This window comes from Equus asinus, chromosome 23, assembly GCF_041296235.1.
Source record: "Equus asinus isolate D_3611 breed Donkey chromosome 23, EquAss-T2T_v2, whole genome shotgun sequence".
Taxonomy (NCBI): domain Eukaryota; kingdom Metazoa; phylum Chordata; class Mammalia; order Perissodactyla; family Equidae; genus Equus; species Equus asinus.
This window is the reverse complement of record NC_091812.1, coordinates 52,307,751-52,332,193: the sequence shown is the minus strand read 5'-3', so window position 1 is coordinate 52,332,193 and position 24,443 is coordinate 52,307,751. Positions and strand designations below refer to the sequence as shown.

Here is a 24,443-nt window from a genome sequence, read left to right as displayed (position 1 = left end):
GTTCCTCTACTTTATACGTGGGACGCCTACCACAGCATGGCTTGCCAAGTGGTGCCATGTCCGTACCTGGGATCCGAACTGGCGAAGCCCGGGCCACTGAAGGAGAATGTGCACACTTAACCTCTGTGCCACCAGGCCGGCCCAATAGGTGTATTTTTATCTTTGTTGGAAACTGCTAAACAGTTTTCCAAAGTGTTGGTACCATTTTACACTCTGGCTAGAAATGTATGCAAGTTCTAGTTGCTCCACATCCATGCCGAAAGCTGGTACTGTCAGTCTTTTTAACATTTGCCATTCTAGAAATGTGAAACGGCATCTCATTGTAGTTTTAATTTGCATTGCCCTGAAGACTAAGGATGTTGATCACTTTTTCTAGGTTTCTATTCTGGAATCCTTAGGGTGTGGCCTTCATTCTCATTCTTATAAAATGGCTGCTGGAGCTCTAGCTGTCACTCTGAACTGTAGGCAGAAGGACTAACAAAAGATCCAGGTTCTGAAGTCCTGCATCTGTTGAGTCTTTCCCAGAAGCTCCATCCAGTGGCTTCTGCTTACATCTCATTGGTTAGAATTATGTCACATGGCCACTCCAATCTGCAAGAAAGGTTGGGAAACGTAGTGTTTGAAGCTGGTGTTCTGGGTATCTATTGCTGTGTAACAAACTGACTCGAAACTTAGTGGCTTAAAATGAAAACATGTGTTTTTCTCACAAATATACCATTTGAGCAAAGCTCAGCAGAAGTGGCCTGTGTCTGCTCCACTTGGCATCAGCACAACAGCAGTTGATGCTGGCTGCCTGCCAAGAAGACTCACACAGTTGGAACTGTGGTTAGAACACCTACACATGACCTTTTCATGTGGCTGCTTGGCTTCCCACACGATGATGGCTGAGACCCAAGGGTGAGGGTCCCAAGAGAGACCCAGGTGGAAACCATATCACTTTTTATGACCTAGGCCTGGAAATCACACAGCATCACTTGTCCTGTCCTGGATTCATTGAGGCAAACACAAAGGCCTACCTAGGTTAAAAGGCGGGGGATAGATTTTACCTCTTGATGTGGAAGAGCTTGTGGGATTAAAATATTGGTGTGGCCATTTGGGGGAAATATAATCTGCTACAATTGGGCATGTTGCTTGCCCTCAACCAAAGTGGGGTTTTCCTAACAGGAAAGACGTGGTAAATAGATATTGGATAGGCAAAGAGAGTTTCTCTCATGTTCTTTACACTATCACATTATACTTTTTGCTTTGCCACTGGACTGTAATCTCCAGGGTTATCTATCTTGTCAATTATTGATTCCTCATGGTCTACGGGAAAAAAATTAGGCATTCAAGAAATATGTTTCAGTGAATGATTATTAAACCAAATAATCTACAAAAGTCTAATAAATGTATATGCTAAGGATTGAAACAAATCTCCTCAGTCCACCTTTTAAAAAAAAAACAAAACAAAATACTATCTCCTCTGTTAGAAATCTCTGCACAAATAAATGGCTGTCTGATTATTGTGTAGAAGGAAGGATCTCTGAGAAAGGGTAAAGCACGCTTCAGTGAGGTGATCGGGGACTACGAGCGAGTCCCCTGGATTTTTGTATATATTTTTTCAGATTGGTTTACAATACCCAACTATTGACCATTATTTGCTATCGCTGGGGCCAGTTTGGAAACTGCAACCTCTGACCCTTCCTGGATCAGTATTGAGGTCGAGAACTTGTTCATTTGGTGAGCTTTCTCTTCTTCATCCTTAAATACACAGTTGGTTGTTCAAGTGACTTGAAATCTTTTCTGACTTATCTTCTTTGATATATTTAAGTCTTTTTGTTGTTTTTATTAGTTTTATAATGCCTTTCCAGGAGCTCTTCAAGGTTTTCTTTTTATCCTGGTCCATTTAATAACTAGTTTACCATTAACCATGTCTTTGCATGGCACTTGCCTTAGGACTCTGTGTGACAAGCCTTCTCCTACTGTGATCTTTTTAACATGCAAATCTGATCATGTTAGTCTTCAGCTCAAATGATTTCGATGGCTTCCCGTTAGCACAGAAAACCTGAAACCTCTTAGCTTGGCATACAAGGCCCTTCACGGGCTGCCTCCTCATCTCCCACCACTCTTCTTCCCTCAGGCTACTGAGCACTGTGCTTCCTCACGTCCCAGTGCCTTCCCCCTCTGCCTAGTGTCTTTCCAGGCTGAGGGACGAATATCTGTTAAGTGTTTCTCACAGCTTCTCTCCCCCTTGTCCCTGTGACAAACTCTTACTCACCCTTCAGTCTCCTCTCAGCATGAACTCCTTGTTGACCTCTTCTCTGAGCTCCCCGCACAGACTGGGTACATTTTCTTTGTCTTGGGTTTGAATACCTAAATCTAAATTAAGACTTTTTTTTAACTTTTATTCATAGCAAGTGGTTTTACACAAAATCTCAGTGGAAGAAACAAAACACCATAGTTTCTTTAAATGGCATTTACTGTTCCTTCCTCTCCCCCATATCATTTTGTAGGAGTAGGGAGACATAAGGTAGGAGAAAAGCATCCTATCCCTTTGTTGGCGTTTTCTGTACTCAGTGTTGGCCAAAGAAGGAACAGACAATTGGAGAATGGGGATACTCCTCATGGAATGCCAAAGTGGAAGAGGCCATTCCTTCTTAGAATGTCTTCTGACAGATTGTATCCACTCAGCTGGGTGCAGGCATGATTTGGGAGGTGATGCCAGAAGCTTGGACCCAGGCTCTGCTGATATACTTCCCATCTTCTACCTGGCTTCCTCGCTTCTGTCTGCCTCCTTCACCAACTCTTAGAGTATCTTTCCCCATCTGCCCATGGGACAACCCACCCACCTTCTCCGTCCTCTGGGCCCCCTGCCTTGACAGAGGTTCTTTTTTAGTGTGGTGCTGTCACAACAAGGCTGTTGCCATGATTGAAAGGAAAAGGCCAACAGACACAGGCAACAGAAAGTTTCTTTAACGGCCACAGATACAGAAACTTACAGAAACAGTCAGACAAAGCAGGAAACAACACAGGATGCTCCCAGTAGGATTTACAGACTTTTCAAGTGCCCCATACTCCTTTGCCATTCTCTTGGGGAATTTCCAATCCTCTCTCTGCCTGATTTTCTAGAGACTCTGCAATTGCCTTGTCTGCTCTCCAGCTGCAAGCAATTGACGCAAATCAACCCTCGCACATTCTGGAGTGTTTATCGGGAGACTAGGTGAGCTGAAGGTGACTTTTCCAAGAAGAGCATCTTGTAACGGGTTCGGATTTCAGGGTTCTTTTGTTTGGTCCATTTCTGCACATGGTGTTTCCACACTTATTAGGGTTAGCCCTGCATTACTGTGAGGGAGATAGCACTTTAGGAGCACAGAGTCTGGAGTCAGATTGCCAGGGTTTGAAGTTTAAGGTGACCATCCATCCTGGTTTTTCTGAGACTGAAGAGTTCCATGGGGATGCAGGACTTGTCAGTGGACACCTCCAAGCAAAGTGGGGAGGACAGTGAGTCACCCTAGAACTTTGCTACTCACTAGCTGTGTGCCCTTCCTCCTACAAGGAATTTCACCTCTCAGTGCCTTAGATTGCTCAGGCCTAGAATGGAGATAATAATAATATCCCAATGACAAGGAAGTATTACTGGGGTTAAAAAAGCTCATATTCATAAAATGCTTGTAACAGTATTGGCATATATAAGTGGTTGTTAAATTAAAAAATTAAGAAAACATAATTTCCCCTGGGCATAATCTCAGTGTCCAAGCAATGCATGTATTTTCTGCCATTATTTTAGGGGCTTACAAAAGTGAATTTCTCATTTATCTACACATTTATATATACAATATAAAAATTCTGACCAATCGAGTTTTTACCATCTAGTTTTCACATGTAACAATGCATACTCCAAAACAACATTTCCATAGTAATGTTGAATGACAAAATGGCATTATCCAAAGTGAAGTGAGTAGTGAAGGAGGACCTCTGATTGTGAAGAAGGTCCTTCAAACCCCTGACCATCCTCCCTTTCTGCTCTCGCGCTCTTTTGAACAAAGCTCCATTAGAGCAATTATTGTACTGTATTAGAATTGTATGTCTATTACCACAAGAGAGAGGATGTGCAAGGGTTGCGATGAGCCCAAAGGGAGAGCCTGTGCTGTGGCTGACAGCACGGAGGGAAAAGAGAGCTTGGGCCAGTGGCTGTGAACATCTGGACTCTTACACCAGACATGAGACACCCAGGGAGTGTCAGACCCCACCCATCAGATTAGCCACCCTCTTCCAATGGAGGGGAGAGGTTCATCTAATCATGGAGGAGGCAATAAGTGGTGTTCACTCCCACATCCTATGGAAACGAAAAAGAGGGAGGGATTAGGGATTTTTCTCCCCACCCATAAGTCTTTTGACTAAAAGCCACCCTACTTTAAAATATTTGTTAATGTTTTGAAGCTTTAACCCTTGGGGTTCACTCCATGCAAACTTAAATATTTTAAAATAACAAGATCTTTAGGTTTTTCTTGAGCCCCATGAAGAGGACCCGTAGATCCCAATACTTGTTAAAACCCTCCCTTTCTTCTCCCATTGACTGCTCTATTCAGCCAGGCGGTCCCATCCTTCTCCTCCTTAGAGCCCACTCTCATTTCCTACACTCCACTCCTCTTTCACTCTCAAGCTTAGAGGAATTTGTTCTTGCACCACTTTTCCTACATCCCTAAGCACTTTATTATATACATTGACTTATGGACTTAATTTCTTTGCTAAATTGTTGCCCTCCTCCTAAGAATATTCTAATGCTCTAAATCCGTGCTGTCCTTTCAATTTGCTAGCACCATCGTGGCTACTGAGTGCTTGAAATGTGGCTAATCCAATTTGAGATACACTGCAAGTGTATACACACTGAATTTCAAAGGCGGTATGAAAAAAGAATGCAAAACATATCATTAATAATTTTTATATTGATTGCATAGTGAAATGATAATATTTGGATATATTTAGATAAAATATATTATTCAAATTAATTTCATCTGCTTCTTTTTCCTTTTTTAAAATGTGGCTACTAGAACATTTAAAATTACACGTGTAGCTCACATTACATTTCTACTGGACAGCACTGTTGTACATCAAGGGTCGACAAACTCTTTCCGTAAAGGGCCAGAAGGAAACTATTTTAGGCTTTGTGGGCCACGTGGTCTCTGTTGCAACTACTCCATTCTGCCCTTGTAACACAAAAGCAGCCATAGATAATACACAAACTAATAAGCTTTGCTATGTTCCAATAAAACTTTATTTCTAGACATTGAAATTTGAATTTCAAATAATTTTCACATCATGAAATACCCTTTAAAAATTTTTATTTAACTATTTAAAAATGTAAATTTTTCTTTATCTCAAAAGATTTAAAGCCTGATTTGGCCTGCTGGCCAAAGTTTGCCCACCATAGATGGCCCACATCTGTTCTATATCAACAATGGGATCCTAGGGACAAGATTATCTTCACTACCACGAAGAAAGGTCTCAAGGGCTAAGAGGGTTGAGTAAATGAGTGACATAGACAGAGCAGCGCTGTAGGTAATTGGAGAATTACCCAGTCTGATGGAGCAGTGTGGACTCAGTGTCAGCTGACTTGCCTGGTAGCCAGATCATCTGACTTTTTTTCCCAGGAGAAACTAGGAATTCAAATTTTTATGTAAAATTTTCCAATTACTAATTCTCTCCCCTCCCCAACTTCTTATATAATTCTCCCATTTGTTATGATTTTATTCTTTGTGAAAACATATTTTTTCCTGAAAATGGCTTTTAAGCGACTCGTAGATACGAACTGTCATGACTCAACCCAACCAGACTTTTTAGTTTTACTGTGATTGTTCTCGGGAGAATGAGCACTTACAAAACTATGTAGTCACTGAAAGAAAAAAAAAACCCATGAAAACTGATTTGAGGGTTTTAAAAATACTGCTTTCATCTTCGGCTTAACAGTGACTTTTAAGCCGTCTTTATTCCTAATTTAAATAAATTTTATGCTATTAACTTAATGAAAAATTATTCTGAAATGATTTTTTTCTATTGTTACAATAGAATTAAATGTCTCAAATTTGTTATTTTGGGAAAGTGTGCTGTTTCTGAACTCTGCCAATTGGAGACAACTTCTTGATGTCAGAGAACTTCCTTTCTGAGAAATGTGCTTGGCTCAGAATCACTTATGCTCCTCAGTTTTGCCAAGTGGGCTTGCTTATACCCAAGAGTTAAATCATTTTATCTTTGACATTAAAGAGAAGTTGAGCCAATTTATATTTAGGTCAATACTTTTAAAGGGAAAAAATCTGCTAACATTGATTTAATACTGTTTTGTAGCATTTTTCAGATATATTCATATAAGTTCAAGGAACTCTTGACTCCAAACATGCAAAATTAAATAATGAAGCCTCAGCAATTGCCTTCAGACCTAATTTTTCAAGGTTCCTACCCATAAAACACAAAGCAGCTTTTCAAAATGACCAATCTGATCAAATATTAGAGTAGGGAGGAAGAGAATGGAGTTGAAGACCGCTGCAATAGGAAAACCAGGACCAGGAGTGTTTCTCACTTATCACAGCTGGAAGACTGAGGTTGGGTGCACCTTCACTCGATGGTATTGTTCCTAACGACAAAACCCTATGTAATGATAAATGCCCTTGCTTCCCCATTCTCAAGTTGTTATGAGATTCTAACTGTGCCCATGATATCTTATTCATATTATTTCTTGTTATTTAACAAGTAGATTTAGTCCAGGAACTCAAAAACTAAAATACTTGCAAGTTTTTCAAGATTGGCTTTTAGCAGATTTTCTTATGTCTCTACATAATTCCTAGCATTTCTTTCCTGTGCCTTCTCTTTTTTCTTATATTTATCTCTCTCTCCTTTAACCAACATCACTCCACCCAAATTGTCCTTCCATTGAAATCTACCCAAAGTTGCAAAATTTAATTCTGCCTGTACTTTACATATAATAGGTGTACAACAAATATTTGTTAAATAGGTCTATAATACTAGGGAAACTGGTTATTCTTTTTTATTTCAATTTTTTTCTAATATATTCTGTCAATAATTTTACAGATTGTCAAATCCAGGGGCAGAAGAAATTTTATATATAAATTGCCAGCTTTACTTTTAACTAGCATTAGAGGAATCACAGCTTCTTCCTAAAATAAAACCATAAAAATCAAAACCTGGAGTGTCTAGCTAAAAAATTTGTGCCGGGGTTGGCCCAGTGGTGCAGCGGTTAAGTTCGCAGGTTCTGCTTCAGTGGCCCGGGGTCTGCCAGTTTTGATCCCGGGTGTGGACATGGTACTGCTTGTCAAGCCATGCCGTGGTAGGCGTCCCACAAATAAAGTAGAGGAAGATGGGCACGGATGTTAGCTCAGGGCCAGTCTTCCTCAGCAAAAAGAGGAGGATTGGTGGCAGATGTTAGCTCAGGGCTAATCTTCCTCAAAAAAAAGAAAAATTTGTACCAAGTTGGTGAGTCAAGGAAGACAAAATGATTTGGGATATCTTGTGTTGTCACCTGGAAACTCTCCTTACATCTTTTCTCTGCCATGTGCAAATGATCACGGCCTTAAGCCTCAACTGAAGCGTTGGCCTGCAGCCACCCCATTTCATTAGCTCTCTGATCAAAACATAGGGCCAACAAGAAGACCAGTATATGGTTTTAAACACAGATTTGTATGAGAGAATTAAAGGCCTTGATTGAAGAAAGATTAAAAAGATGTGACATCTCTAGAAGGCACTTCTGGTGGCTTTGGTTTACAGAGTAACCGCAGTTTGGGTAAGAACCCAAGTTAATTGAGAAACTATATGGACTATGCTATATACAATTATGGTTCCTGAATAAAAATCAAACTTGTCTCTAAAAGCTTTGCCCTTGGAGAAAAAAGAATTTTTCTACAGTACAGTTATTATAATTCCCATACATTTTGTTTTGTGGTCTAGTTTTTTTTTTCCCTTCAAGTGGTTTGGATTTATCTTGTTATTTGTTTTCTATTTGGGGCCTGGTTCTTACCTCCACTTATTTCCCTCAATGACCTTCTCTACCTCTGACTGACATTTTAAGGAAAGAGTGATACCTTTGTGCATTCTCTCTCAAGTTTGGAAGGGAACTACAGAGCTGTCTACCTTGTTCCTATTTTGTCTATTTGTTACCACATTCCCCTCCCTGGTACATGGTTGGCCAAAAAAACAAAAAAAATTGCCCATACGGATCCTGGCCTTAAAATGAGAGCCCAAAGAACAATCTGTTCATCTGTTATTTGTTCGAAACTGCTGGCCAATCTTTAGACATTGCGTTGGCTGTACTTGATCAAGAAAAGGTCCCATTCCTGATGCTGAGAAGTGGTAACCTGACAGGTGTCAGAGGTAGGTGACCTTTAAAGAAAATATTAACTGTGAACAAAAGACTTAGATGGCTTCTAAATGAGCCAAGGCTACTCATCCAGCTGCCCTTGAGCAATAAAAAAGCAAAGTCAGTGCATTATACATCGGGTCAGTGATAAAAGCCAGGAAAAAAAATAATCTTTCTTAGTTAGACAATGCTGATATTGGCAGTCCTTGAATGCTATTTAAAAAAAACACACTTCTTTTTGAGAAATGCTTAATGGGGCACAATTAAGTGGTCTGTAGGATTGAATGACCTTTAAATTGCTGTAATCTCATGAGGGAAACCTTTCACACAGCATCTACTTTTGAAAGAACATTCACATGAAAATATTGTCACTAATTCAGCAGGGCATGCCAAACCTATGTCCTGTGTCTTGCTCCTTTGCAGTCCTTCATTGCCAGAGAAAAGCCGAGATCACCAAAGATGCTGACCTCAAACATGTCAGTCAACCAAAAACCACCACACTATTAGAATTCAAAAACAAATTTGGTAGTGGGCAGAAAGGAGAAAATATAAAGCCTCAACTGGCCAAAAAACCCCAAAAGAACAAAAAGAAAAAAATTCTATCTTTTCTTTCAAATAAAACTCTTTAGATTATAATACTTTCTCTTCCCATTTTCCCTAGTTTTGTGCTTGTTAAGCATATTTTTTTTAGGAAACAAAAAGAAATACTACTGAAGAAATACATGCTGAGCTGTGACTTCAGAAATGAGTTCTAAATCTTGAGGATCATTTCTTCCCCTTAAATTTATATTTTGAAAGAAAAATCTACAGAAAAGATAAGATGGTGATTACCTCAATTCATTTGCTTTATCTGTCTCTCAATTTCTATCTATATATAACTTTATGTATTTATTTACTGTTTTGACTGATCTACTTGGAGTTAGTTTTAGACATCATGATACTTTCCTAAACACTTCAGCACGGCTGTCCTTAGCGCTAGGAGAATCTCTTGTAGAAACACAATACCGTTAGCGCATCCACTTAAGCTAAGCTTGATACTACAGCACCATTGACATACAGTACATATTCAAATTTCCCCAATTGTTCCAGGAATCTCCTTAGGCTGTTTTTGGTTTATATGCTTGTTTGTGGATCTAGAATCCAGTTAACTATTAAACATTATATTTAGTTGTCATGTTTCTTTAGTTGCCTTTAATCTGGAACATTTCCTCACAAGTTTTGGTGGCGGGGGTGGAGGAGTTCTCTTATAATATTGATTTTTCAAGAATCGAGGCCAGTTATCTTGTAGAATGTTCCTAATGACCTGGATTTGTCTGATTTCTTCCTCACAGATTCAAACACTTTCAGCAGGAATACTACATAGGTGATACTATGTGATTTTTATCACATCTCATCAAGAGGCATCAAGAGACACATGATGTCAGCTCTTCCCACTCTCGGCGATGTTAAGTGTGATCACTTGGTTAAGTGGTATCCACAGATTTCTCCACTGTAAAGACCTTTTTATCCCTGTGTAATTAATATATAATCTGTGGAGTGATACAATGAGGCATTGTATTATGATGAATAATGTATTCTCCAAAAATCTTTCACTTCATACTTTCAGCATATATTGATGAGCCTTGACGAAATCTATTACTGCACTGGTGGATGCAAAATAATGATTTTTCTAATTTAATCATTCCTTTACATGTATTAATTGGCTAGTATTTTTCCATAAAGAGAAGCTTTTGTGTTTTTTTAGCTTGTTAATTTTTTAAAAAAGTATCAGTATGGACTCCTAGACGGCTTTTGAGACTCAAATTGTCCCAAATTTGACCAAGTGGAGCCCTTGAAAATGCAGTTTTGATTTAGAAATCTCTCAGTACTTGTTTGTGAGCTTAGTAAATAATTTCAACCATCTTTTTTTTTTCAAGTAAGGATTACTGCTGATGTCATGGCTAAATCTTTTTTCTTTCTTAAATAGAGATACAGTGAATAATGTGAGTTTATTGTTATGTGCTTAATAACATCTTTGATTTTTTGTAACAATCTATCAACTCTAAGGCAATAATTATGAAAAGTCTTGAAATAAATGAGAGTGTTAGAGGCATACTATACTTGTGCCCTGATTTCAAAGACCAAGAACAGTGGCTGACCTTCAGTGGACAGCCAATAAAAGTTAATTGAATGCACTGAATTAATAATAAAACCAAAATGTCAAAGTCATGAAACATAAGCTGAAAGATTGAAATAATATATATGAAGGGTCCAATTGTATAGAAATAAGTAAAGTTCTTTTGCTATTCATAAGTGATATTTATCTCCTTGTTAAAACTTGAAATTTCCCCCAAATTGCTACCACTACAATTCAGAAGATAGTCCTTCACGGCCTCTCCCTTATTTGATGTCATAGAGAATACATAATAGAACTATAATTAGTAACAGCCTCTAGGAGTTCTTTTGACTCAGCACACTGCTATATGAATACTCCTTCTTTCCTATCAATTTGTATTCCTTCCTAGATCAATAGTTTTTTGCCAAAGCACTGGGATGACAAATTGCTTAATAAAAGTTAGAAAGTGGGGTCCAAAAGATACAGGCTGGACTAATACATAAACTTCTCTGTGAGACAAACTGTGAATGGAAACTGACAAATAGAAGCAGTCATGTGCATTTTGTGTAGTTAAAGCTTACTCTAACATAAATTTACATTAAAAAAAAACCGTGCACACATAAATTGTGTCATTGTAGATTATCTACAAAGTGGATAATATACTCATGGATTATTCAGAGCTGACTGTAAATAGTTTAACCCAACCAGGATACTTGATCCTACCAGAAGGTAGTAAATCACTCACTTCTTAGAGGCTTAGTATTATTTTCAAACCACCGTCAGACCATTTAATACACGGAAGGGAGTAATTTCTTTTTCCCATGTTTCTTTGGCAGTTTTAATTGAAGTTTGACTTGTCTATGTTAGTTCACAGGCCTGTTATTTTCCCATTTTTACCAAGTAAGGCAAACTATAGTTTATGGTTTTAGGATAAAATAACTATTTTAACTCTCCATTCATAATATGTGAATGGGAGAGATGAAATCATGTATGAAAACAGAACCTCCGCTGAAAATCAAGGATGTCAAATCACTATGTAAAGAAAGATAGGAAAATGTGTGGTAGCTTTTGAAGAGATGCCAGAGAAACATAAAGAAATAGTAAAATGGTCTACTTTTGAGACAGACTGTTTTACAGCAAGCCATTTCCATTTAATATGTGTTTTACCTATGAATATTCCACTGGGGTTCTTGTATATATTAGGAAGACATTTTCCATCACACTATGTCAACTGACCTCCAAAATTTATCTTGTTTCATATTGTTGGTCTTCCATATTGTTGGCCTTGATTAATTTTCAGGCCTTGAGGTGCTATTTATTAAATTAGGGACACGGCCCACTAAATTAATAAATTATTACTGTGGAGGCACTCTTGTCTTCTGCATGTGTAAGTGCTTAAATTACTCTCAGGGAATAATTTACACATGAAGAGGCCCTGGTGGTTAAAAAAGCTTTGTGTATTTCTTATCTCTGGAAATGGTCCTGGGCTAGTGCTTAAGTGGGTATCAAAGCAATTGTTTATTCAAAGTAGTAATCATTTGTACTATTCTGGGGTTCCCAAAACACTATCCTAGAATCATGAATTGAATATAATATTAAAAATGTAACATTTTGACCCAAAAATTTCCATAAGAAACAGGGAGACCGTCTCAACTGAGAAAATATGCTCAAGATCTTGAAAAGCTTAGAACACTTTCTTTCATTGTGAGATTTTCTTTTCCTTAAAAGAGCTGTAACAAGGTGAACATAGAAAGCACTTCAGATCAAGGAAAAGGAAATTAAGACTTGGTAGCTGTTGCAAAAAAAGATATCACTCCCCTCCCACCTTATTTTAAGCATAAAAAGGAGGAATTGAGGAAAATGAGTCCTGGCTTCTAATCTTGTGGAGCTATTTTTCTTGTCCTTGGGCTTTCATGTCAAATTGTATGCTGCTTACTTATGTGTGACACACACCTCTATCCCAAATTTAGGTATTACGAAATTTTTAAAAAAAGTTTTTGGTGAAACTTCTCCCCTGACTCATAAACACTGTGACAACAGGAACCCTGTCATTCTTGTATTCTTACAGCCTAACTCTGTGCCTGGTACATGAAATGGGCAAAATTTGGTTTTTGTGAATGAACACGTAGATGAAGCACACGGGAAAAGGGGGCCGTTATGAAAAAAATCCTTAACTATTCTGAGTCCAATTTTTGCAAAATATCTCTTTAATGTCAGTCTCATTATCTTTTCCCCCCATGCATCTTCTTCCCTTTCTCCCCAAAGCCATATAGCAAAGGATGAGCAATGGTTAATTTTTATTGATTTGATTATTTGAGTTTATGCATCAATAATCTGTCACAACGCATAAATAAAATTCTATTAAGAAGCAACACCTGCTCTTTAACACCCTGATTACTCTTTAAAGGACCTCCTCATGTTGTGCCAAAAACATCCAAACTGGCCTCAACTTCCAAGCTAAACAAAAGAATTGCAACTAAATGGCTGGAGCCAAAACGGTGGTGGAAGAGTCCTGGTGATGGTGATGGCGGTGGTAGTGGTCAGGAGTTGAGATCTGTCCCAGACACTGTTCTCTTTTATTCTTCATCAAGCATTTCATTTGATATGATGATGTCAACTGCTTCTCTTTCCTGCCCCTTAAAACTAACCCTATGGTGCTTCAGACTGTGCTAAGTACTATAGTATGAATTTTGGTAAGTGCTTTTGGAAAAATGGATGGTTTTCTCTCATCACTTCCATTAAAATTTTTTTTTTTGTTATTTAGTACTGAAGAAGTTTGTCTTAAAATTTATTTGCAAAATATTTTCTATAATTAGATTGTCAAGTACCCAAAAGGTTGTTTCTCACATTTTGACCTCACTTAATGTCAGATACGCTGGACAAAAAATTAATCTGCTGTTATTCCTGTTTTGATTTCTTTTAATTAGTAGCCAGCTTGTCAGAATAGGTTATAAATAATACATTGAAAGACTGGCATAAATTCCTTTGCCCAAAAGTTGAATCTAGAGTATTCAGGGTTGTTTTCTTTTCTTTCTTTTCTACCCATCCCGGTCTTTTTGTTGTAAAGAGGTCACGTAAGGACGTCCGTGAAAGGGCTCCGTGCGCCATCTACTGACCATATCTATATTTCCAGTGACTGGTGATGAGAATCACCCCTACGTTCGGTTTTTAAAGCATTCTTTGAGAAAGGAGGCGGAATGGAAAAGGGCTCTCTTTGACTCTATGGCTTTTTGGTGACTCCTGGAATAAATCTGAATTTAGCGAACACATAATCGAAAAAGGAGACCTCAGCCCCTCAGCGAGAGTACACGTTATGGAGAGCATCACAAGAGAGCCAGGGTAACACTGGAAGAAGTTAGCTCAAATGGAGAATCGGATTGTTTTTCGCCTGTGTGCTGAGCTACACTCGCCGCCTAATGGTTGCCGCGTTATAGGAAATGATTTTACTAATGGCACATCCAGATAACCCACAGTTTCCAGTCTTATTCCAAATGACTTCTCTCTAAATTGATTATTTTATCAAAAATTTAATATTGCATGGCAAATAGGTCTGCCCTTCACGGAGATCCTAACACATGGCTTGTCTATGTGTATGTAAACGTAGTCCTTATACACAGAGACACACCTACACTACACCCACAAGTTGATATGCATCTGTGTACACGTGTGTCAGTTGAGAAATCTATGCCCTTGGATTTGGATTAAAATGTTTCTCCTCTCAGTCCTTCACTCCACTCTATGCTAAATCCAAAGAAGGGTGGGAGGAACTGGGGTCCTCAAGCTAAACAGGTTGGTTGTAACCGGGGGAGAGAATACCAGTTTTAGGGGTTCAAAACACTCGAGTTGGGGGCTTGCATTGGAAATTAAAGTTGGCCCGAAGGGGTTTGATCCGATGCGGGTTATCTTTTTGTGAGCAGCTGGGAGAACTGAAAATTAGCAACAGGGACCCCCGATGCCCCAGGTAACCTCCTTCCCCTCTACCGCTCTCTTTAATCCAAGGGCCAAGACAACTTTCTTTGGTGGTTCTAAGAAAGAAAAAGGAAAAGAAGAAAGCAGGTAAGTTGAACTAGAAAGAAAAGGGCAACTAAAGAGGGCAGGCAGGGAGAAGAGAGTGAAGCCAAAGGAACGAATCAGAAAGAAGTTGGGAGATGAGGGGAGAAGGGGAGAAAAGAAAGAAGATGGCAAAAAAGGAATGAGGGCTAGGAAGATGCAAGGATCTTTATTTAACGAACCCAGGTTACACCCATCTTTCACTTTCAAATCAATAGTCTAGATCTTATCCGTTTCCTTTGCAAAGGTTATCTGCGTTGCTGAAGGAAGCTAGTCAGTACTCCTCCCCCGCCCCACGCGTGGCTGGGCTGTTCTATTCCCGGCCACCGAGCCCAAATACAACCCGAGTGGGAACGTTTGCAGGAGCGCAGCTCTGGGAACACTGCTGCGACTGGTTGTCACCCGGGAGCCTAACCGGATTAATACCCAGAGATGGATTACGTTGGCTGTCACCAATACGCCTAAAGATTATAATCCAATTTATGCACATTACAGTCAGTATTAACTTTATCTGCTATTTTAAGACTCCCAGTAGCCCCGCGCGTCCTCAGAGAACAATCCTCAGTGTTCTGATGCAACTCAGTAGGCTGTCAGGAGGGGAAACCTTCCGAAGAAAACAACTCCAACCCTGGCCCCCGAGGGTTTGCGCCCGGCGTTCCCAGGCGTCTCGCCTTCACCTGGGCACCGCTTTGGGACGCCTCCCAGCCGGGGATTACCAACGCGGGAGGCGTTCGCTTGGAAGGAAATAGCATTGTTTCTCCCTTGTTCATTTCATTTTTAAATTTTCGGTGGAGGTGGCAGAAGAGCAGGGAGTGGGGGTGGCAGGCAGGTCCCTGTGAGTGGATGGGGAAGGGGGCTAGGGGATTGCTGCCGATTATAACAGTCTCAGCGATGGCTTTTTAATGCTTGTTTGAAGGCTGGCATTTCTCTCGCTCTGTCTCTAAATAAGTTTGTTTGGGTGTGAGTTCTTGCCTTTTCAGCACAAAACCACAAAAAGACGTGGTGGAAAGTAAAAGAAAGCCCCCATCCTCCCCCGAGCGTGCTAACGCCAAAGACTTGATTTAACACCCCTTCTCCGGCTGCTGGGGGCTCTGGGCAGTGGCTACATTCCAGCAGTTTTAATCCGTTTTTTATTGTAGGGCGAGAGGAGTTTACACAGGGGCTGGGATGGCTCCCCAGCTGGCCGCTCTCCCCACTCCAGCGCCCCCTCCCCGCCCTTCTCTCCACCTCCCCCTCCCCGCCCTTCTCTCCACCTCCCCCCCACCCCTGCAGGAACCTGTTACTTTAAGCGAGGCGTTCCAGTGTGGCGGTGCGGGCCGCCGGGGTTTCGGGAGGTGGCCGGTGATTGGCTCTTTCGAGCTCCCCCTGGCTCGCTCGCTCGGCCTCCCCGCGCGCTCCGCCCCACCCTCGCGCCCTCCCTCCGCCCCGTGAGGCTCGGAGCCCTGGTGTCAGGCGCCACGGCGCATGCTCCGGAATCTCATCCTCTGGCCCTGGAGCTGCTGCTGCTGCTGCTGCTTTTGCTTTTGGGGCTGAGTTTAATAAGCGAGCGAGCGAGCGAACGCGGGGGGAAAAAGGCAGAGAATGTCCGCCATCTACCCTCCGCTCCTGGGCGCGCTCTCATTCATAGCAGCCTCTTCATGAATTACAGCTGAGGGGGGCGGGGGAGGGGGGTACCACACAACACCCCAGCAAACCTCCGGGCCCCCAGGCATGGCTAGCTCGGTAAGTACCTGCAAAAATAATAATAAAAGACCCCCCCCTCCCCGCCTTTCCTCCCTCGCCCTGCGCCGCCGCCGCCGCAGCCCAGACAGCGCCAGCGCTCCGCGGTTCCAATTAGAGAAAGGTTGGTACGGCTTGCAGGGAGCTGCTGCCTCTCCCTCAGCCTCCGCTCCCCTCCCTCCCCGCCCCCCCCCCCGGCGCGCGCGCACACACATACACACACTCACACACTCACACACACTCGCCCCTCCACCCCCCGCGCCTGCCTCCCTCCTCGCCTCTCTTTGCAATCGCAAGAAGCGCACTCTCGCTCACACGCGCGCACTCACACACACACACACTCACACACGGTGGAAGGAGGCGAATAATAACTCAGCCATATTTCAGCCGCCGCCGCCGCCAGGAGCCGCGGGCACAGTCCGGGGACGCGGCGAGCAGCCTGGGCGGCCGCTACGATGGTGCGTTCTCCGCGGCGCGCGTGTGTGAGCGGGAGTGTGCGGGCTGACAGCGGCGGGGCCGCACGCAACTTTGCCCCCGCGCCGGGCTGTGCGCAGTCGAGGCTCCGCCGCTGTCCGCCCGCCGCCCTGCCTTTCTGAATTTCATTTTTGGGGGGAGGTGGGAGGTACTTTGGGGCCACTTTGGCTCTTGGAAGTGTGTTGCGGGGGCTCTGTGAGGCTGGCCTCGCCGATCGCGTGGGGCTTTTCGCCGGGGGGTGCGGGGTGCCTTAAGTTATGGATGCCTCGGCGTGTTTTCCTGCGGGCGTGTGTGTGTGACGACGTCTCATTTTTGTTGTGCACGAACCCCGTGGTAAGAGCACGGGAGTTTGTGCCCATCAGCAGAGGCTGCCTGTAGTTTCCATTCCGCCTGGCACAGCGCTCCACACGCACGCACACACACACGTACACAAAGACTTCCTCGGCGTGTGCCTGTCGCCGCGGTACTTTCGGGGAGGGGGCTCGCCAAAAACCCCCCTCGGAGTCCCAGCTACCTCCCCTCCCACGCTGGGAAACCGCCCCGGCATCGCCTCCTAATTGTCTTCTAATTTGTTTCCGATGCATTTGTTGTCGTGCTTGTAGTAGCTGAGTGTGCTCTCCCTCTTCCCCCCAAGCCCCGGACCCCCTTGCCGATTGGGGGTAACATTCCGTTACAATCGGGCCGGTGTGGCTGCGCGGCCCGGGGCCGGGGCGGCCGGGTGGGGTGTCTTGGGGGGTGTGGGGTGTGCGCGCCCACGCGCGTGAAACGTGGATGCAGACAGCACCGCCGTTTCCTTTTATGTGCGTTTCAAGAAGGAGGAAAAAAAAATGTCAGACGCAATGTTCAGTGTCGAACGGTCGCCTTCCTGTTGTTCACGGCTGTCTCTCCTCCCCCTGCCCGCAGTGTGCCGTGCAGGTGAAGCTGGAGCTGGGGCACCGCGCCCAGGTGAGGAAAAAACCCACCGTGGAGGGCTTCACCCACGACTGGATGGTGTTCGTGCGCGGCCCGGAGCACAGTAACATACAGCACTTTGTGGAGAAAGTCGTCTTCCACTTGCACGAAAGCTTTCCTAGGCCAAAAAGAGGTAGGGCTCGAATACAAAAGGAGCTTGATAAAAAATGTCTTTGCTGGCGGTGGAAACAATCGCTTGGCCCGGGCGGTCCCCCTGCCCCTCTCCCCGCCCCCCGCGTCGCGCTCGCCGGCGTAGCCTCGGGACCCGGGTGCGCGGCGCCGCGCCGGCCAGGTCCGGGCTCCCGCCCGCGCGCGCGCGACTTCGGCTTCATGAAAGTCACCGCAGAGAAAGGACCGTCAGGTGTCGAGTGTTTATTGATCCCCAGGCAGCCCTCACCGGTCCTCGGGGGTTAGCTGCGGGTTCTGTGGGGAAGGTGCAATTAGTTGTTGGGTTGGGAGGTGTGGGGAGTGGGGCTGGAGGAAATAAACAGCTTGCGCCTTTTTTTTCCTAGACATATTGAAATTTACCTGTGTTATTAGCAAAGGATGCATGGGATGTAGTTATTGTTCCGTCTTGAGAAGTCCCCTCTCTTTAGGGTCTTCTCTGCCTTGTGGATGAGGCATTGGGTGCCAGTTGTCATAGACTTTTCTTTTTGTGGATTAGCCACCCCCACCCCACACTGTCAGGATTTTATGTTTAGTTGGAGGGCTTACTCGTCCCTAGCCCCCATGGCACTGGATGGCTCCTTCGATTTTGAGCAGGTTCTGAAGTGTCTGCCCGATGTGATCCGTAGGGAAGTGGGTCCCTGCAAGGGTCGAAGCTAACTTACGAGGAGGAGTGTCGTCTTGCCTTCTGCTTCAGTCCCTCCCCACCTTGGTTTTTAGCCTTGGTGTCGAGTTTGCATAATCCTGCTCAGCCTCTGCGGTCCCAAACATTTGCCATAAAGGACAGTTTTGAAAAAAAAGAAACGGGGTGTTATTTTCAAAGAAATTTAAAGACGGTTTGAGAAATCCGGATTTCTATTCCCTTCAGCGTCTGGAAAGCCACTGTCTGGTTGTTTTAGTTGGATTAGTGGAGGTAACAGTACAAATACAATAAGGTGCTTTGTTTGTGAGCAGGTTTATTTATCTAAGTCGACACAATGGTTAGTAGTTATCTTCCATTTGATCCGTAATCTTTATTGGCATCTAGAACTCCTGCAGTTTCTTAGGGTAACATGGTAATAAATCTATTCTGCTTAGAGCTACGTGGAAATTATTGAACATTTAGGGGCTGAATAAAGAGAGGAGAAATGCTGTGTGCCTTAGAGGTGGCAGAGGTTTCTGTTGATGCTTATTTTTGTTTCCAGAGCTCCTGTAATGGGACGGAGGGTTGTATGTTTTGCCTTTGGTGGTTTGTTTTATGGCTCCTCTTGAAAACTTGAACAGTTGAATTTGATGGCTTTGCTGGGTGTTTAATAAATGAATCCGGCTTCTAATAGAGGGGCAGGAATACGCGTGGCCTATGGGAAATAACATTTAGATTTTGTTAGCATTTCATATCCAAATTAGCCAGAGATATTATACTTCATGTTTCCTTAAAGAGGTGAGAAGGATGAGTATTGTCAAGTTTCTGTCGCTGTTTGAGGCTGAGTATGATGCTTCCTGGGGAGTCTTGCTCTCCCTTTCCATCTATCTATACAGCCACTGCAGAGGAGTTTAAACAAAAGAAGCCACCTCCTAAGATCTTTGGTACACATATGACTACTGCTTGGCTGCTATTCGCTTCGAGGTGAAATACACTTAACAAGAAAAGCAATATTTATTGTATTAGGAAAATTAAGTCAGTTGGCAGAAGATGTAGTTCTTAAGATAACTTTGTTGAAGCGCTTTAACAATCCACAAATTGGCATTAGGAAATTAAAGATGATCAACCTCCCCATATTCTACCATGGTTTCTCTCCTTCTGTGGGTGTATGGTGACATTCCCCTTTATTTCCCATACTTAATGGTTTTCTTTCTGGCCTGAGGGAAGCTGAGGGTGCTGCCTGCACAGCCCACACCTGGGAGTTGTTGCTAGGCGTGGTACGCCATTGGATAACACCGATGTCTTCTCAGACCTCTCCAGTGAAAGGTGTCTGCTTGTCGGTTGGGCTCTTTAATTTTTATTCTCAGCTGTGGAGTTTCTTTATGTAGTCTATAAGCCATTGTTTTAAAATGTTTATTTTTGGATTTTTATTTGTATGTGTGCTTCCCATGATGTGACAAGTCCTGGGAAAAATGCCAACTTACATAGCCCAGGAGAGACCTTGTCATACTGTAATTACACATGATTCAGATTGCAAGAGAAGGTTTCTCTGTTCATTGGGAATAGTTAGCTGTAAATTCAAGTAACACCAAACATGCCACTTACGCCGGGACTTATTTTTTGGCTTATAAAGTCTCTCAAAATGATAAGAATAGATACAGAATGTGAATGTCAGATATTTCTAAGTTTACTTCTGTACCTTTTAAGGTGCTGCATTTACAATATTGTAGATCTATAAGGGATAGGATTGGAAATGGGAGAAACTGCAAAAATGGCTTTATGAAGAATCTGAGTTATAAGATATTTAAAAGAAACGCACCTACTCTAAACTGTAAATGGCTCTTAATAACGACAAGTTAAATCACTTTCACTGTACGGTGGCTGATAAACAGTGGACCTTAGAACTGAGGATGGACTGCTCAGCCAGGAAGATGGATGAGTCCTTAGTTTCATAAATCTTTGGTTTGGAAAAGTGAAATGATTTTCAGGTTGATTTCCTTTATTTCACAGTAATACTATGAGCACTTGTAGAAGAAGAAATTATACTATTTTCAACTTGTTGCCTAATGAGAATTACATATACTGTTTCAGATTGAGCTAGTTGGACTTGAATTAATGAGGTTTTACTCTGTCCCAAAGACGTATTGGAGACTTTCAATTGAAAACTACTAGCACAAAGTCCTAGAAGAGAGATTTTGATGAAATAGCGAAGCCTGGAATATCCATTAGCTGCTAGAGAATAGGTGGGTCAGAGTATAATGCATTTTAAAACTATCTACTTGCTAAAAAAGACCATATCTTATTTATTAGTACCAAAGATTTGTAATAGTCTGATGTGAATGAAATGAATAGTCACATTGAAAACATTTCATTTAAAATATTAATGTTTTCATTTTCAGGATGATGTGAATTTGAGTGAACTTTCTTTCCAATTACAGTCATCCTTACTATTGCGATCTGTTCCATTGACATTTATGATATGAAATCTGATGCTTATTATTTTATGTAAGCTAATTTGGCCACTGGTGTAATTTGATGGCTTTTTGTTTGTAGCCCTAGTCCTTTGAGTGGGCAGATAAAGCATAATAAATCCACACATAACTTTCCTTGAAGTGTTTGAGCCCAGCTTTACTGTGTAGTTCTGATTTCTGTTGTATAGTCTTCTGAAATAATTTGGATAGCTTTTTATCAGGGTATCTAAAAATTGATGGCTTACTAGTTGAAGATATTGTGTGTGCCTGATATATTTTCTCTTCTGAGGTATTTAAAGGGTTTAAGGAAAAAATAAAATTGGTTGTCTCTACTGATAGATTCGGTGATTGCTGTAAGATTTGTGTAGAGTTCTGTATGGAATTAAGATGACCAATGAGAACAGTTTTACTACTTGGCATTTTGAAGCAACATAAAGTATAATTTTCCGAGGCACTTAAAAGCTGAATTGCTAGAGGAAATCGCATGTGCTGTTAGTGAGAATGCAAATTGGGCACAGACATTTTGGAGGGCACCTGGCACCATCTATGAAGATTTTAAATGTTTATACCCTTTGACCCAGCAATTTTACTTCTAGGAATTTTACAGCAGATATGGCTTCACAACTACCCCAAGATTCAGTGTATTTCTTGTGACTTATTATTTAGGAAAAAATTTTTTATTTTATTTTTTTGAGGAAGATTAGCCCTGAGCTAACATCTGCCGCCAATCCTCCTCTTTTTGTTGAGGAAGACTGGCCCTGAGCAAACATCCGTGCCCATCTTCCTCTACTTTATATATGGGATGCCTGCCATAACATGGCTTGATAAGCAGTGCATAGGTCCACACCTGGGATCCGAACTGGTGAACCCCAGGCCACTGAAGCAGAGCGTGTGAACTTAATCCCTGCGCCACTGGGCCGGCCCCCTCTAGTGACTTTTTTAATCACAAAAATTTGGAAGCGAGCCATATAGGGGACCTCAGTTGGGTACAGTTAAATGATGGTAATCTGTAAAAAAAAAAAAAAGAGGGTAAATCAATTTGTAGTTGCAGGAAGAAGAACTTCAAGAGATATTAAGTGAAATAAAGCAAGTCACTAAATCAGTGTGATTCCATTTAAAAAATGTGCTTATACAGATAAAAAGTATATGTGTGCATGTGTATAAATAAATTCTGGATGAGTGGGCACCACACTCTTACCAGTGGTTTTCTTTAGTGGGTGCTTAGGGTATTGGCAGTGATGGGAAGTTATTTTGTAGTTTGATTTTTTAAAAAAGTTAATTCTATGTATTTAAAGCATTGCAATGAGCACTCATTACTTTTTAAGACTAAAAGGCAAAGAGGCAAGACCTGGTAGAGAATATTGCATTTTAAAAAGGGATTAGCATGTAGGGATCTAAAAACGATCTTCAGCTATCTTGGGGAGATACTGGTGCTCAGTGGTGAGGAGGAGTCAGGGTTAGGAGTTAGAGACTTGTGTTCAGATGCTGGCTTAAGAGACCCCTTGGTCAGCAGGTCACTTCTGTGTCTGTTTTCTCGTTTGTGTTACAGGAATCATGATAGAATAGAATCATTACCTTGTAAATTGAGTCCTAGATATGAATCATCTGTTATCCAACAGTGATCTTAAGACCCCTTTCCACTCTTAAAAATCGAAGGCTCCAAAGAGTTTTTTCTGTGTAAGTTATATCTATTGATATTTGCTGTATTAGAAATTAAACCTGAGACATTTTAAACAAATTACATCAACCCATTACATGTCAACATATAAACACTACTGTAATGAAAAATAAATTTTTCCTGAAACAAAATGAATAGTGAGGAGAGTGGCATCGTTTTGCTTTTTTTATGTGTACATCTCTTTAATGTTTTGTTTAATAGACGACTGGATCCTCTTATGTGCTCCTGTACTCAGGCTGTTGTGTTACGACACATCTTGTAGCCTCTGGAAAACTCTACTGTACACTTATGAGAGAATGAGGGTGAAAAAGGCAAATAATGTCTTAGAGTTATTATGAAAATAGTTTTAGCTTTGCCAATCCCTGGAAAACGTCTTGGGGATCTTGGGGTGCCCGGACTATACTTAGGGAACCTCTGATATAAAATATTCAACTTACAACCTGGCACAGATAAACTGCCCTATTAATATGTGGAAGCTGATTTTTTATTTAACCATTATTATTGTTACTAATAAACTCTCATTTAATGGAAAGAGACAAGATAAATCTTCTAAAGCATTTGCTGACTGAATTCCAGTGTAACAATTTTTTTCAGAAAAGGAAAATCCAAACTTGGGTTTTTACTGGATATATTTTATAGTTAATATCACTGTCCATTTTATGGTGTATTATCTGTAGCAGAAGCCTTTTACATCCTGTTATTTCAGGTGACGCTCTAGAACTACCTCTGTGGGGTAGACAGAGCAGGGGTAGCCAGCAGTCTCATAATTTTACCTTAAAGATCCGTTGCTCCTTCTCTTGGTTCTTTGAAGTTTCTTTCCAGTGGTCTTCCGTGGACCAACCGTAGGCCTTTAGCTCTTATTCTGGTCGTCTGTTACAGTTGATCCCTTCGACTTAACACAGCTTTTACAGTTCTAAAATGCGGAACTTTTTTGTATTTTTCTCTTAGTGACTTAAGTCTTCGAAAGAGAACTTGGAAAGCTTACATACTTGGGGAGCAGGGGAGATGTTAAACAATTATACCAATTATGTAATTAAGCAAGGTCTCCATATATCACTGCACTTGACTTTATTGACCAGATTTTAGAATATTTTTGATCTCTGAAACATAGAGTTTCACACTGTCCCAATGGGAATAATATAGAATTGTTTAATTTTTTCCCTTGGCTTTTATAGTTTCTCTTTAATTTTATGTTTTCACTCCTCAAAGAAGAAGCTAACATGTAGGAAGAGAAATTCTCTTGTCTCTATGATACAAATTAATATTCTTTGAAAACATTTTGTTTTGTGTGTGTGTGGCCAGTCTGTTCCTCCTCTTTCTCATAATAATATATTTTAATGTCTTAATCTTCTATCCTCTTTTGTTCTCTGGTTTTCCTTATTCTTGTTTATAGTGCTGTATTCATTTTTGGGAATACAATTTGTCTGAAAAGAGTCCTTGGATAAATAATTGCCATTGATGATATCACAGGTAGTAATTCATAAGTTTTTAAAAAAAAATATGTTATAGATATCACAGAAATTGAGAAATTACATTGCACAGTTGTACAGTGCAGCTTTTATGAAGAACCCATATATTAATTTGTTTACATGCACAGGAAAATTGTGTTATTTTGTAATTTATGGATATATGTTCATTGTAGAAAAATCCAACTATAGAAATATAAAGAAAGGAGTTACCTGAACATTCCTTGTAGATGGCCATAATTAATATTTTGGTAGACATCTTTATATATGTATATAAAATGTAAATTAGCATTAATTTATTCAACATGTATTTTTTGGGAGTACATACTGTGTGTCTAGAACACTTCTAGGAGCTGGGGATAAAGCACAGATAAACATTCCTACCCTCATGGTATATGGTGGAATATG

At 41.4% G+C, this 24,443-nt stretch overlaps 1 protein-coding gene across 3 annotated transcripts in view; it reads left to right on the top strand.

Annotated features, from left to right (window-relative positions):
- Window positions 1-15,925: 15,925 nt before the first annotated feature.
- Window positions 15,926-24,443, top strand: part of MLLT3 (MLLT3 super elongation complex subunit) — a 251,680-nt gene continuing 243,162 nt past the window's right edge. For 2 of the 3 annotated variants that reach the window (XM_044756700.2, XM_070495455.1), the window contains exons 1-2: window positions 15,926-16,211; window positions 17,586-17,766. In XM_044756700.2, the coding sequence (XP_044612635.1) occupies window positions 16,200-16,211; window positions 17,586-17,766 (193 nt within the window). In that variant the 5' untranslated portion in view covers window positions 15,926-16,199. Of the gene's footprint in view, window positions 16,212-16,414; window positions 16,667-17,585; window positions 17,767-24,443 lie in introns of those variants that run through there. The other variant, XM_014845382.3, reaches the window with a different exon arrangement.